At 42.7% G+C, this 15,158-nt stretch overlaps 2 protein-coding genes and 1 long non-coding RNA gene across 4 annotated transcripts in view; 2 read left to right on the top strand and 1 right to left on the bottom strand.

Annotated features, from left to right (window-relative positions):
* TUT7 (terminal uridylyl transferase 7) overlaps positions 1-5,312 on the top strand; it is a 47,025-nt gene extending 41,713 nt beyond the window's left edge. The window contains exons 23-29 of the mRNA XM_081930370.1: positions 383-430; positions 527-618; positions 1,201-1,316; positions 1,606-1,922; positions 2,645-2,718; positions 2,867-2,930; positions 4,318-5,312. Of these exons, the coding sequence (XP_081786496.1) occupies positions 383-430; positions 527-618; positions 1,201-1,316; positions 1,606-1,922; positions 2,645-2,718; positions 2,867-2,930; positions 4,318-4,385 (779 nt within the window). The 3' untranslated portion in view covers positions 4,386-5,312. The remainder of the gene's footprint in view (positions 1-382; positions 431-526; positions 619-1,200; positions 1,317-1,605; positions 1,923-2,644; positions 2,719-2,866; positions 2,931-4,317) is intronic.
* Positions 4,490-8,514, bottom strand: LOC309380663. 2 transcript variants are annotated; one of them, XR_014172998.1, is made up of 4 exons: positions 8,133-8,514; positions 7,301-7,341; positions 6,102-6,181; positions 4,490-5,049 (listed from the first exon to the last, which is right to left on the bottom strand). It is a non-coding gene; the product is annotated as an uncharacterized lncRNA (long non-coding RNA). The 2 variants fall into 2 exon arrangements; XR_014172999.1 differs by lacking the exon at positions 7,301-7,341 and having other exon boundaries at positions 8,301-8,507.
* Positions 8,515-8,580: 66 nt separating this feature from the next.
* On the top strand, positions 8,581-14,541 carry ISCA1 (iron-sulfur cluster assembly 1). The gene is made up of 4 exons (XM_081930833.1): positions 8,581-8,748; positions 11,988-12,041; positions 13,267-13,372; positions 14,252-14,541. The coding sequence occupies exons 1-4, from the start codon at positions 8,668-8,670 to the stop codon at positions 14,398-14,400; spliced, it is 390 nt and encodes a 129-aa protein (XP_081786959.1). The 5' UTR covers positions 8,581-8,667; the 3' UTR covers positions 14,401-14,541.
* The last annotated feature ends 617 nt before the right edge of the window (positions 14,542-15,158 follow it).

Raw genomic sequence — 15,158 nt, 5'->3', positions numbered from 1 at the left:
GCAGAACGGGGGAATCTCCACTCGCTCTGCTCCACTCGCAAACAGAACCCCTGAGTAAGTAGGGGTTCCCCTGTACTACAGTTTTTTCTCCTCTATACATGTTTTTTTTGCAATAAAATGATTGGCTTACTTTTTCAGTTTGAACAAGTGTTGCTTTCTTGTTGAAGGTTTTTCCTCTTCTTGTCATCAAAATCTTAGATCACTCTTCAGTGTTTTCCCTTTCTTTGTACATGAGGAAGGGAAAGTAATCTGTTTTATAAATGTGGCTCAGCATTAAAAATGTAACCAGCATTCCCATTGGTTTTTTTGTTCTTTGGATTCTGTTTGTTCACGAGCTCTTTTAATATGGGTTTTGTTAAAACCTGCAACACCCTTCTTGCAGATCCTTTTGACCTGAATCACAATCTTGGAGCCGGTTTGTCAAGAAAAAGTAAGTGATTGCCATAAATTATGTTGTAAAGAGATATACTTTTATATGACTCTGTTTCCATTTAATTGATCATTGTTTTTGTTTTGATTACTCTAGTGACAAACTTTATAATGAAGGCTTTTATAAATGGTAGGAGGGTGTTTGGCACCCCGGTAAGAGGATTTCCTAAAGAATACTCTTCAAAGATGGTGAGTGTGTTAGATTTCTAACAACATTTTATTAAGATGTTCTATGCTGTATTGTACTGCATTACAATTTGAATTATATAGATAAGAAATAAAAGTACAGTGGTGCCTCGCAAGACGAAAATAATCCGTTCCGCGAGTCTCTTTGTCTTGCGGTTTTTTCGTCTTGCGAAGCACGGCTATTAGCGGCTAAGCGGCTTTAAGAAAAAGGAAACGAACTCGCAAGACGTTTCGTCTTGCGAAGCAAGCCCATAGGGAATTGCGTCTTGCGGAATGACTCAAAAAACAGAAAACTCTTTCGTCTTGCGCGTTTTTCGTCTTGCGAGGCATTCGTCTTGCGAGGTACCACTGTACCTAAAAAAAATAAAGTTTAAAATCATTATAAATATTTAATATGGACACCCTGCAAACTACCTGAATTCAGTTTGTGAGCCACACTTTAGGAACCCTGTCTTAGATGTTTCACTAGTCCTTGCTGAAATTTTCAAACACAGGAATATGCAACCAGTAGTGTTTGCTTGTTTTGCACTAGTCAGAAAAAATTGCCCATTTCAGTTCAATGCTAACATTTTGTATTTTTGTTAGGAATATTTTTTTGACCCAGAGGTGCTGACAGAAGGCGAACTGGCCCCAAATGATAGATGTTGCAGGATTTGTGGTAAAATTGGGCATTTCATGAAGGACTGTCCCATGCGGAGAAAGTAAGTACACTTTGCCTCGCTGAAGGATAATATGCCTCTAATTGTGCAGATTTTTTTTTACTGACAGTAGTGCAGAAATAACGCTCCCCATTTCCTAACCATTGTTAGCGGATTGGAAATATTATGAGTGCACTGGGGAACGTTGGGTGTGAAACCCCTTGGTGTAGTAATTCTTAGCACATATAAATGCTTTAGTGTGACATTTAGCAAGCCTTAAGGGAATTTTAGTCCATTTTTTCATATTCAGGCTGCCTTAAGATAAATTTTACTGTGATTCATGCATTCTTAGACCCAGAAGACGGCATGAGAGTGAAGATCTTAAAAACCAAAGATACACAGAAAACAAAGAAAAAAGAAGTAAAGAGGAAAAAGAGACCCCTGTTAAAATTGCAGAAAGAGATGTCCTGCTAAAAGATGGGAGATTGCAGATATGTACACCTAACAAAAACAAATTGGGTAGGGGAGCAATGGAAACTGCAAAAGAGAAGACACCGAAGCAGCCAGCAGAGAAATGGAAGCGACAGGAAGACAGAGAAAAGCGTTGCTTTATTTGTGGAAGGGAAGGACATATTAAAAAGGAGTGCCCTCAGCACAAAGGAGCTGCAGGTACTCAGCCCAACAATAATAGTGTTCATGGTACTAAAAATATGTTTTAAGGTCAACAGGGAATTTTAATGACACTTGTGGCCTTCTCTTCTCTTCTCTCTTTTCTTTGCAGACGAGGGCAACCGATATGAAGTTGTTTTTTTAAATTTTCAAGAAACAGGATATAAGCTTCAGCGTAACATTGTCAAAACAATTAGTTCCCCCTCCTCCCACAACAGATGAATGCAGTAAATTGTCCCATAAAACTTTTCTAAAGTTGTGGTTCTGAAATACTTTTCAGTAGAGAGAGTAAATGTTTTCAGATGTTTTGTTTGATTCCTAGGAGTGGCTCGTAGCTTTTTAACCATTTCCCTTTATGCCATTTCCTTGTTGAAAAGCTCCCCCACCGAAGCTGCCCCCCCCCCTTAGGAAGAGAGAGAGAGAGAGAGAGAGAGTAAAAGCAGCCTAAGATATGCAATATTTTCAATGGGAGCATGGGGCAAGGAAAGCCCCTACTTCAAATGTCAGCCTTGGTGGTTGTCAAATACAAAGCCGGGGGTGGGGGGATTTATTTTTATTTTTAAAAAAATAAATAAATCAGAACTGCCCTGAAGGAAGAAAAAAAAAATTTGAAAGTTGACCTTTGGCATGCTTTTTACTGTTCCAATTAATAGGTGGATTTTTCCAAAGTAGATTTTTCTTGAAAGGTAAATTTTAATCTCATTAGATTTTAACTTTCCTAGGTGCCTTGAAGTTGGAAAGTCCATGTGGGTCCCCTTTATCCAGTGCTGTTAAGCACTCTGGTCGATTGAATCAGGTAAACAGTTACCACGTGTGATATATCTATTTTAAAGTAAAAAATTAACTTTTGGCCGCATAGCACAATTCTTATTTTAAATGTTATGCTGCTATTACATCTTGCAATAACTATCTTCAAATGGTCACTCCTGGCTTTTCTTTTTAAGGGACTGCTTTTACATGAAGAAAAAAAGAAACAGAAAGGAAGAATATTCTTGAGTCCCCAATCAGGTTTGTGAACTAGACTTGGCCTATGCATAGCATTCTGCACGCATGAGAATCAGCTAGTCGTTTGTTGTACTGGAGCATTCTTCACAAGTCCCTTGCATAGCACTCCACCAGTCACATCTTTACCTGTGGGGCTACCTTTGAAGGTGACCCGGAAACTGCAATTAATGCATAATGCGGCAGCTAGACTGGTGACTGGAAGTGGCCGCCGGGACAATATAACACTGGTCCTGAGAGATCTGCATTGGCTCCCAGTACATTTCTGAGCACAATTCAAAGTGTTGGTGCTGACCTTTAAAGCCCTAAATGGTCCTGTATACCTGATCTACTGTTATGTAGAAGGAGCGTCTCCATCCCCATTGTTCAGTCCGGACACTGAGGTCCAGCTCCAAGGGCCTTCTGGCAGTTCCCTCACTGCGAGAAGTGAGGTTACAGGGAACCAAGTAGAGGGCCTTCTCGGTAGTGGCGCCTGCCCTGTGGAATGCCCTCCCATCAGATGTCAAGGAAATAAGCAGCTATCCTATTTTTAAGACATCTGAAGGCAGCCCTGTTTAGGGAAGTTTTTAATATTTAATGCTGTATTGTTTTAAACACTCGATTGGGAGCTGCCCAGAGTGGCTGGGGAGACTCAGCCAGATGGGCGGGGTATAAATCAATAATAATAATAATAATAATAATAATAATAATAATAATATACCTGTCTCACTTTTGGTGTCATGTTGTATCAGGTGTGGGTTAGGTGGGTGTGGCTTGGCAAAAATAGCCCTGCAGGCCAAATGGGGAAGTCTGGCAGGCCAGAGGTTCTCCACCCTGGTCTAGAAGAACCAACAGAGTTGGGGTCCCCTCTCCTTCCATCAGAGTGATCAAGACAGCACTAGTAAATAACAAAACCAGTTGAAATAGATCCAGACAAAGTCTTATCCCAGAATGCCTGCATTTGCACGGCAACCACCACCACTCAAGCACTTCAACAAAGAATGGGATACTTGGAGCTTTCCCATAGCTGCTGCAATATTTGACATCTATCAAGGCTTTGTATGAAGCGCTAGATTGGAAACTTCAAGAGAAACAAATTTAGTGACAGACCAAAGAAAGGAATACAGAAGTGGAGGCATGCTGGTGCCGCTGGATAAATATACCTTGAGATCATGACAGAGACATGCTTAGAGAAAACAAAGAAGGTGCTTTAGTGTAGATGTGTAACAGGAGGTTACAGTCAAAGACATGGTGGGTAGCTTGGAAGAGACTTGGAAGTGTCCAAGTGCCCCCGTTTTTCTTGGCTCTGCTGTGTTTGCATCATTGTAACCTAAAAACCTATGTTACTAAAAAAATTAACTGGTTTGGATTCTACCTATTTACTCATTTTTGTGGTCTTTCTCCCCATATACAGGCAGCCTTTCCAGTAAATATATGACTCAGGGAAAAGCTTCACAGAAGAGGCCTCATCAAGATTCATGAGGGATCGAAGCAATCTTACATTGCAATACAGACCGTCCATTTCCTTAAATGTTTATTTTCTTTATAGCCTCCAGGTTCACAAAACAGCAGCACAGTCTTCAATATAAGTTTAAAGAAAACACATTTTATTTTAATTAAATTGCTAAAGATAAAAAGCAATGGATTTTAATGTTTGTTCATACCATGAATCCCAGCTCTTAATAGATGAGCATTTTAATAGAAAACCATGTTTTTGTATTTACTAGGTAAAACATGTAGATCAGGGAGGTTCCTAACTCAAACCACTTCTAAGAGTTTCTACATTCGATCAGAATGTTTTGAGTGCACTTAAATGATGTGCAAGCCAAATATAGTGTCTCCTTCAAAATATTATATTTGAAGGATTAAAAGGGTATTTATTAATTATGATCATTTACTGATTCCTTGCGTAAAAGTGTTTTGAAATGTTTCTGGATTGCTACTGCCGTATTTGCAAATATTTTAATCTGTGGGGAGCTAACACATGGACGTAAGCAAACTTTTATGTAAAATCTCTGTAGAAAAGCAGTGCCATTGAATGAATTCTTCCCTTTGTTGTTTTATGGTTTGATATGCTGCTGTGCTTCTGTACGGAGAGACTGAGAGGCTGGTTCTGTTTGCTGCTGCTGTAATATTTTCCCATTGTCTGCAACACACAAAAAACACAAAACTCCTATAAGGAAACAAGAGGTATATTTGGCAGTTAAAATGAATCCACTTCTGCTTTATTGAAAAGTGAAGAAGATCCACGAAGTAGACAAGGATTTGCTTTTTTATTGTCATCAAGGCTTAATGTCAGGTTTTCTGGATATGGTACAACATACCCCTTTCCAGGAAAAATATACAACAAAAAATTAGGCCACTGTTATTTATGACCTTGAAATAAACCAACCAAGTGAAAACTTTAAAGTTCCTTTTTTTTTGTATTGTAAGAATCATAAAGAAGATTTAGTCTTATTTATTAGTTACTCATCCTTTCAATGTATCCTTCCAAGGCAGGTTGCACAAAACATTAGACTTTACATTTTTTTAAAAAGAGAGAACAATGTCCTCATATAAGAAGTCATCTGGGTCGTTCCTACAGAGCAGCTGGTGGTAAGAATGGCCTTGTGGTTGGGAGGGAAAAGTCCAGTAAGAGCAGCTTGCTTCCCTCTTGCACTATAGACTGTTACAGGTATTCCAGTTGAAGCTAATAATTTTTCAGAGTTGGTTTGGCTTTTCAAAGGATGTAAAACATTAAGTAATCGGCTTCACTGACAATCTCTGATCTGGAGATGAGTCAATGGAAATCAGGTAGACAGAAATCAGAAGTTACTCATCCTTGGAATATCACTTTCAGTGGGATGGACTGCATGCGTCCAAGTCTCTGCTGTTTAAAGTACTACAGCACAGATAGACGATTTCTGCATTTGGTTGTACTTCAGGCTTTTTCTTACAATTCCTGACACTGTACATTTAAGTAAGCATCTGAGCAGTTGACCTGCTATGCGGAGCTTGATATACAATTTGCAAACGTTTAGTAAGTTTAGTCACTGTGTTGTATGTCAAAATCTCTCTGGTCAACTGGTGGAAGTATAAAAATTACTGTGAAGCATTTCTAATCACACGTCCCCAATATCTTTAGATCATAGTAGAACTTGGTTCTGTTTAATAGGTTTTCACGCCACCTTTGACAGATGCCCTCAAAGTAGTGTTTACAAAAGTGAAACCTTGTTCATATAAGCTCCTTTATGACCCAGCAAACTGGCTTTCTTCTGGAATCTGTGGTTCAAGGATAGCTGTAGAATAAAGGATGTCTGTTAACAGAAGTCTGCCCCAGCCTGGTGTCTTTTAAATATTTTTTTAGATCATTACTTCTGTTACCCCCAGCCAGCATAGGTGGTGATCAGAAAGAATGGGAGCTTTAGCCCCAAACAAGACACTAGGTTCAGAGAGGCCAAGTTCCAGAACCCAGAAAGGATCCTGCTCCACCTACATCAGGAATAGTTTAGCAGGTATTGCAAATGGGGTCAAATAACTTTTTTGCATATCCTCGTCTTGGATGGATTGTGCAAACTAATACAGGGACTGCTTTCCAGAAAGCTGCGGGAACTAAAAACAACAGCGGACCTGAGGAAATGGAGTCAGTCTGCCAAAACTTAATTAATGGTTCCGAATTCATGATATTGCAATTGGCAGTGGGACATGGGTCCAAACCACTGAGCTTCTTGGGTTTGCTGATCGGAAGGTCGGCGGTTTGAATCCCCATGACGGAGTGAAGCTCCTGTTGTTCTGACCCAGCTTCTGCCAACCTAGCGGTTTGAAAGCACACCAGTGCAAGTAGATAAATAGGTGCCGCTGTGGTGGGAAGGTGAATGGCATTTCCGTGCGCTGTGGCACTCATCACGGTCCTCTGTGCGCCAGTAGTGCCTTGGTCATGCTAGCCACATGGCCCGGAAAACTGACTGTGGACAAACACTGGCTCTCTCCGCCTGAAAGCGAGATGAGCGCCGCAACCCCCGAGTCGCCTTTGACTGGACTTGACCATCCACGGGTCCTTTACCATTTACTGCAATTGGTCAAAAGGCCTCTCAGTTAATTTATTCAACAATCCTATTGAACGAGATGCCAAATTACGGTATGTCTTTAAGAGTGCAGCTCATTCTACCAAGTTACAGGGAACCAGCCTTCTCGGTGGTGGCACCCGCCCTGTGGAACACCCTCCCACCAGATGTCAAAGAGAAAAACAACTACCAGACTTTTAGAAGACATCTGAAGGCAGCCCTGTTTAGGGAAGCTTTTAATGTTTAATAGGTTATTGTATTTTAGTGTTTTGTTGAAAGCCACCCAGAGTGGCTGAGGAAACCCAGCCAGATGGGTGGGGTATAAATAATAAATTATTATTATTATTATTATACCTTTGCTCAAAGTCTAGTCTCACTGCATTGAATGGGATTTACTCCCAAGTAATATCAACAACCTCAGCTATGCAGATGACACAGCACTGATAGCAGAAAGGAGGAATTAAAGAACCTCTTAATGAGGGTGAAAGAGGAGAGCGCAAAATATGGTTTGAAGCTCAACATCAAAAAAACGAAGAACATGGCCACTGGTCCCATCACCTCCGGGCAAATAGAAGGGCAAGAAACGGAGGCAGTGAGAGATTTTACTTTCTTGGGCTCCATGATCACTGCAGATGGTGACAGCAGTCACGAAATTAAGAGACACCTGCTTCTTGGGAGAAAAGCAATGACAAACCTAGACAGCATCTTAAAAAGCAGAGACATCACCTTGCCAACAAAGGTCCGTATAGTTAAAGCTATGGTTTTCCCAGTAGTGATGTATGGAAGTGAGAGCTGGACCATAAAGAAGGCTGATCGCCGAAGAATTGATGCTTTTGAATTCTGGTGCTGGAGGAGACTCTTGAGAGTCCCATGGACTGCAAGAAGATCAAACCTCTCCATTCGGAAGGAAATCAGCCCTGAGTGCTCACTGGAAGGACAGATCCTGAAGCCGAGGCTCCAATACTTTGGCCACCTCATGAGAAGAGAAGACTCCCTGGAGAAGACCCTGATGTTGGGAAAGATGGAGGGCACAAGGAGAAGGGGACGACAGAGGACGAGATGGTGGGACAGTGTTCTTGAAGCTACAAACATGAGTCTGACCAAACTGCGGGAGGCAGTGGAAGACAGGAGTGCCTGGCGTGCTCTGGTCCATGGGGTCACGAAGAGTCGGACACGACTAAACAACAACAACAACAAAGTGTACCTAAGATTGAGGCACCCCAAAATAAAAGAATGCAACCTGGGTTTCTGACGGACCTCAATGCGCGTGGGAGGAGACTTTTAAATAAGACAAAGCAAATGTTTCGTTATTGCTATTGTTATTGCGCCAACTACGTCCTCCTGAGTATTACACCTCCGCGCAGAGAACTAATCCCGGCGCCCCTCGGCCTCGTATCCCTCCGCAGCGGCGAGCCGCTCTCTCTCTCTCTCCTCAAGGGCCGGAATCGAATTCTTCCCGCCTCTCCCGCTCCTCCTCTCTCCGCTGATTGGTCAGCCATCCTGAGAAGGACGTGAGGGGGAGGAGAGAGCGCGCGAGACACCTCCTTCATGGCGGACTTCCCACTGGCCCGCTGCGTACCCAATAGGAGCGCGCCGTCCTTAAGCTCCCGCCCCCTCCAGTGACGCCACCCGCGCGCCGTGACGTCTTGCTGTGCGTCGCTCTGTGCGCCGTGTCCATGGACAACCTCGGAGGACGGGGCTGACAGGGCGGAGCGGGAGACATGGCCTCTTCCATGGTCAGAGCCACCGTTCGGGCCGTGAGCAAGAGGAAGATTCAGGCCACGAGAGCCGCCCTCACACTGGTCAGTCCATGAGGGGGGGGGGTGAGGGAAGGCGGGTGCGCGCGCACCTCACCTTTCGCTTGGGGGCGGGGCTTCTCGACCCTCCGCTGGCCGGTAAACAAGAGGACTGCGCAGGCGCAGTTGCGGCGTGTTCCAGGGGCTGGGGGAGGGGCACATCACGAACTGGGGGGGGGGGGCAGGCGGGAGTTCGCAAGGTGAAGCGTTTCCCCTCCTTGCCTCTTTTGGTAGATGCCATTCGCCACAGGAGGGAGGGAGATCTTGCGCTGTTCCTCATGCAGGTTATCTTGCAGGGCCCTTTCATGCAGTCTCGTTGGTTCCCAAGCCTTGGTTTTAAAGGAATTTTACTGGGGAAAGCCATGTTTCCGCTAAGGTGGAGCAGATACATAATAATAATAATGGTATCAATTTATTTATACAGTGGTACCTCGGGTTACGGGGATGCGGGTGGTGCTGTGGGTTAAACCACAGAGCCTAGGACTTGCCGATCAGAAGGTCGGCGGTTCGAATCCCCGCGACGGGGTGAGCTCCCATTGCTTGGTCGCTGCTCCTGCCAACCTAGCACTTAGAAAGCACGTCAAGTGCAAATAGATAAATAGGTACCACTCTGGCGGGAAGGTAACCGGCGTTTCCGTGCGCTGCTCTGGTTTGCCAGAGGCGGCTTAGTCATGCTGGCCACATGACCCGGAAGCCAATAAAGCAAGATGAGCGCCACAACCCCAGAGTCGGCCATGAGTGGACCTAATGGTCAGGGGTCCCTTTACCTTTTTACCTCGGGTTACAGACGCTTCAGGTTAGAGACTCTGCTAACCCAGAAATAGTACCCCGGGTTAAGAACTTTGCTTCAGGATGAGAACAGAAATCGCATGGCAGCAGCGAGAGGCCCCATTAGCTAAAGTGGTGCTTCAGGTTAAGAACGGACCTCCAGAATGAATTAAGTTCTTAACCCGAGGTACCACTGTACTCTGCCCATCTGGCTGGGTTTCCTCAGCCACTCTGCCAACAGAATATTCAAAACACGATAAAACATCAAATATTAAAAACTTCCCTAAACAAAGCACACAGGGCTCTTCAGACAAGTTCCAGCCACTGAATATGTTACATGCAACCATTGAAGATTTAGGTTAGTCATCCTCTATGTCTGATCATTGGAATATCCTTTTCTTTTTACAAAGTGGGGGAAGAATATGAGAAAGGAATTTTTTTTCATTGGCCAAACCCAATATGAGCAGTATGGCATGTTTTTTCTTTCTTCATAAACCATCTTCTCATATTCTGGACAACTTCTTTGAGGAATGGATGCAGGGAAGCAGGATGGCACCTGCTAGGTGTGCCTTACACTTCTCTCCCCCTGCCAGCTTACACAGATTGGTTGGGTAGTCCTCAACCATAGTCAGTAAGGCAAGAACAAATGTGGCTTGTTTTGTCACCTGAATTGGATATAACACTATGCCCAAGATCGTGGTTTGTTCTTCCTGTTTGGTAGCAGGAAGGAGCAATGTAGTCAAGATCAGGAACAATGTAGTCAAGTTCATGGTAAGCTGTTAACTATGATTAGCATATACAGGTTGTGTGGTTGATGTCATGGACTGGCTGGACATCAAGGAATGGTGAGAGGCACCAGCTAGAGAGCCCCCAAGGGATGATGGCTCAGAGGCTGGGGATTGGTGGTGGGATGACAGTGAGTGGTCAGAGGGAGAAGCCTTGGGAGGAGGATGTCAGCCTGGATAGCTCAGTTGGCTAGAGGTGTCGGAAGAGGGAACAGGGTTTAGTGAGCAGGGAGAGTCTGTGGCAGAGAGAAGCAGAAGTGGAAGCAGGAGAGGATGGAGGCCAAGAGGCAGAGATGAGTCAGGCTGGTGAAGAATCCAGGGTGTCTCCTCCTGCTGCTGTGACAGGCTGCCCTCCTCCCCTGGTCTCCCAGGACCAAAAGAGGTATGAAAAGGGAGGAACAGAGACAGGTGCAATGGCGAAGTTTCAGATTGCTTGGGAAGGACCCAGGAGAGGAGGAGTTTAGGTAGTTGTGGGAAGGCTGGGATCTTTAGCCTCTGCAACTGCCTCATAGGGGCAAGACCTACCAAATAATTGCTGTGCTCATTAAGCCTAGCGCTTTTGAGCTCACCTTGTTTCTTCTAATGAAGAGTTAGCTTCACTTACTCGGGGTGATGTATTCCTGACAGTTGATTCCTTTTTTATACTTTACTGAAGTTTATGCTTTTCTCAGAAATTTGCATTGGATTCTGTGCTGCAGTGTTTGTGACAATTATGGGTAATCAGAGTAGAATCCATCCCAGAAAGTCACCTTATTTATGTACAGTGGTACCTCGGGTTACATGCGCTTCAGGTTACAGACACCGCTAACGCAGAAATAGTGCTTCAGGTTAAGAACTTTGCTTCAGGATGAGAGCAGAAATTGTGCTCCGGCAGTGGGGCAGCAGCAGGAGGCCCCATTAGCTAAAGTGGTGCTTCAGGTTAAGAACAGTTTCAGGTTAAGTATGGACCTCCGGAACGAATTAAGTACTTAACCCGAGGTACCACTGTAATTGAAGATGTTTAGAACTAGTGACATTACCTAAGTTCATGGTTACTTGGTTTGGATTACAAATTTATCCAACTCTTAATGCTCACTCTAATTTCATACAAAGCAACATCTCTCCAGAAAGTTGGTCTTGTGCTCTGTTTATTATCCGAGCTGATGTGCCTCCCTCTGTGCACTTTGTGTGTTACAGCAGCAACATAGTAGTCTCCAGGACACCTGATGTCTATCTTAAGGATTTGGGGAAACTATTTTTCTCAGGTGCCTGGGAAGTTGCCTTGCAGCATCCAGGGATTGAAGTATCCCAGTTGCCATCAAATTAGGGAAATGGAAAGGAAAGGAGACATTGGGCTGGACTCAAAGATGGGGGGTGGATTGAGACCATGTTATGCCGCTGGAAGTGTGGCAACCAAATTCTGGGATTGTGCTTGAAAAAACTAGAGTTGCTGAGCAGTTCTGTTGTTTGCTGAGCCCAGTTTTGAAGTAAACCAAGTGAAGTTCACAGATCTCTAGTTACAACCTAATCCTAAAATATCAAGAAATCAAATAGTTGCTGTTCATTGATAGTATGAGCTGTTTATCGTGGGGATATGAGAATTTGTACTGAACCTAGGCTCTTAAAGTGGTGGGGAAAACAGGTTTTGATTTAAGATAACAAGATGCAGCTGAGTATTCATCTAATCCAAAGCTATTCCTAAAAACCTTTCAGACCCCATCTGCTGTGCAGAAGATAAAACAACTGCTTAAAGACAAACCTGACCATGTAAGTAGAGATGGAGAGTATGCCTGACATTACTCATCTGTTTAATATTCGTTTACATGTGCTGCTGGTTGTTATAGTTCTAGCAGATACCCTTTGAATTAATACGTTGTAAAATAGAGTGAATTTGTATTTTAAATTTGAAACTGTACTAATCTAGCAACTGCATGTTCAACAGTGGAGAAAGGCAATGCTGTTCCTGGTGAAAATGGTTTTAGGGTCTGTTGCATATTGATAGTGATGAAGCCTCACTGTTGTTTTTTCACATGTATTAAAAATATAGTGAAATGTTCTGAGCTTCTTGATAACATGTGAGAATGTCTGGAATAACATGTGATTCATTCATTATTAAATCCATTGTCCCAGTCCTTAAAACGTTAGTGCTGTTGGGATGTATCCAGTTGTGTCCCACTGCTGCTAGAAGGCTCTTAGATCCAGCAAAAGCTTCCATTTGAAAGCAGGAAATGTGTGGATTGCTTGCTTGCAGATTCCATTGGAGAAGGGCTGAGGCTCAGTGGAAGAGAATCCATTTTATAAGCAGGTTCCATGTTCAACCCCTGGCATCTTCAGTTAAGGCTGGGAGAGAACTCTGTCTGGAGATCTGCAGTCATTCAGTATAGACAACTTTGAGCCAGGTGGACCATGGTCTGACTCTGTATGACAGCTTTCTATGTTCCTATAACCCCCTGCACCACCTCCTCTGCTGTTTCAAAGGGTATTTCAAATTTCTGCAGAAGGTTTTGGGGTAAGGGGTGCTGGGGACTGTAAAGGAAAGGTAGAATTGGCAAAAAATATCACCACTTCCCTTTTACACTTAGACAAGCATCTCCTGGATAAAAAAATCCTATCAGCAGATGGATACAGTTGGATGCAGCTTATGAAATCTCCCGGGCTTGAATCATGCACAGATTGTTGATGTCACTGAAACTTAATTACCTTTTCCTGATTGAGAGACCAGAGAATGTCAGGCCTTTGTTTCTATGCAGACATGAAATTGTAGTAGATTCATTGACTGTTGCCTTGTAGGCTTGCTGTATTAACATTCTGTACCATTTTAAAAAACATCTTTTATATGTTATATTTCTACTTTGTGTGGCAGTGTAAATGTACTAATCATATTAGCTGAGGTCATGCATGTTTGAAAACAATTTCTATTTCTGCTGATGCTATGAAATTTTTAGATTAATTAAAAATGTTTTCTTACTGTTTTTTTAAACTTACGTTTCAGGTAGGCGTTAAAGTTGGTGTCCGTACAAGAGGCTGTAATGGACTTTCTTATACACTAGAATACACAAAATCAAAGGGGGACTCTGATGAGGAAGTAGTACAGGATGGTAAGTGTGTTTTGGTATCCTTTAAAATATCGTTAATGCCATTTAATCTCAGTTGTGCAGGTTTCTCACTAAACTTGGTGTCTGTAAATTAAAAGGTAACCCTAATTCACTTCATTGATAAATTGACTTTCTCTCAAATAAACTTGGTGCTGTCGCCAGTCAGACTTGAGTTCTTTAACTAGCCATTAAAGGTCCAGTACAGTGGTATCTCAGGTTACAGACGCTTCAGGTTACAGACGCTTCAGGTTACAGACTCTGCTAACCCAGAAATAGTGCTTCAGGTTAAGAACTTTGCTTCAGGATGAGAACAGAAATCGTGCTCCGGCGGCGCGGCAGCAGCAGGAGGCCCCATTAGCTAAAGTGGTGCTTCAGGTTAAGAACAGTTTCAGGTTAAGTTCGGACCTCCGGAATGAATTGAGTACTTAACCCGAGGTACCACTGTATTTGAATGTACTTCTTATGTGGTAAGTTTCACATACTGCTGGAGCAGCACTTCTAAGTTTATGCTTTGAATCACAGCTTTAAATGAACAAAAATCAGAATTGAGACCACCAAGTCATTTTAAAGAGATTGAAAATAAATCACTAATAGATGGCATCAGCTTGAGCTGACTAGAATTATGCTGAATTATGAAGAAAGCACTTTTTCTGCAGTTAGAGCAGGACAGCCATGCAACGGCTGCAATCTAATTTGTGGGGTGGGGTGTTAAACTGTAGTACAACAGGCCTGAGGTGTTGGTAGCTTGTCTGTGGGTGAAATAATGTGTCTTGATGCATGCTAGGACAAGGATTAGCTGTTCACAAATATTTTGCATAGGGGTGGGATCCAGAATTTGCTCTCTTTCAAATCTCATAATTGTTTCTTCTTCTTTTTGTCAAGGTGTTAGAGTGTTTATTGAAAAGAAAGCGCAACTCACACTTCTAGGAACTGAAATGGACTATATAGAAGACAAACTGTCCAGTGAATTTGTTTTCAATAACCCAAACATCAAAGGAACGTGTGGTTGTGGAGAAAGCTTTAACATCTAAAACATCAGGACTGTAACTTTTAAGACCACAAAACTGCTTTCCTGAAGTAATCACTCAGTGTGTGTGTTTTCACATCTTTAGGCTTTGTAATATACAGCTGCCTTTCCAGGAGAATAAAAGTACTGTGTTTTGAAAGTGTAATCTGTGTGTTAAATTCTAGCCCTTGCATATTTTGGGTTTAAGAGTGTGGAGAGGAATTGGTCTGCAGAAGCTCAGAACGCTTAGGTTTACTGTGAGATACCTCTTCAAATTTCAATCTGCAAAAAGCTCCTGTCAGTTCTTTGCAAGACTGAAAAATATTGTATTAAGGCCACATGCCTACTTTTTAAATCTTGGATTAGAAGGAATTCCAGTACTGTAGGCCTAACATTAATGCATGATTTAAGGCAAAAATAATCCTAGCATGTACTAGAATTTTACAAAGTATTTTTAGTACTTTCTCTTCAAATGTTAAGTCTTAATTTTGAGGGGCATATGATCTAATAGAGTTGAGGTGAGTCACAGTGCAATCCTAACAATATCTACTTTGGAGTAAGTCCTCTTGAATTCATTGGGACTTACTCCCACGTAAGTAGGGTTAGGATTGCAATCTAATCTGCATTTCAGACATCATACACATGCGGATATTCTGCCCCCTCTTCTCTCCCACCTTCCTATGTTATTCTAAGAGGCATTAATTTTTGGTTGCCACTAGGAAAGTCACTAATATTTTAAGGAACAATGTAGTCACTGTGATTTTAAAGAAGGTAATGCAGAAT

This window comes from Podarcis melisellensis (genome assembly GCF_964234715.1).
Source record: "Podarcis melisellensis genome assembly, chromosome: 11".
NCBI lineage: Eukaryota > Metazoa > Chordata > Lepidosauria > Squamata > Lacertidae > Podarcis > Podarcis melisellensis.
The sequence above is the reverse complement of the archived record's forward strand: the minus strand, read 5'-3'. Positions and strand labels throughout refer to the sequence as shown.

Coding starts and splice junctions, on each gene's coding strand:
- ISCA1 (XM_081930833.1), top strand. CDS start 8,668: ATGGCCTCTTCCATGGTCAGAGCCACCGTTCGGGCCGTGAGCAAGAGG. Junction 8,749..11,987: donor CGAGAGCCGCCCTCACACTG/GTCAGTCCATGA, acceptor AAAACCTTTCAG/ACCCCATCTGCTGTGCAGAA. Junction 13,373..14,251: donor TGAGGAAGTAGTACAGGATG/GTAAGTGTGTTT, acceptor CTTTTTGTCAAG/GTGTTAGAGTGTTTATTGAA.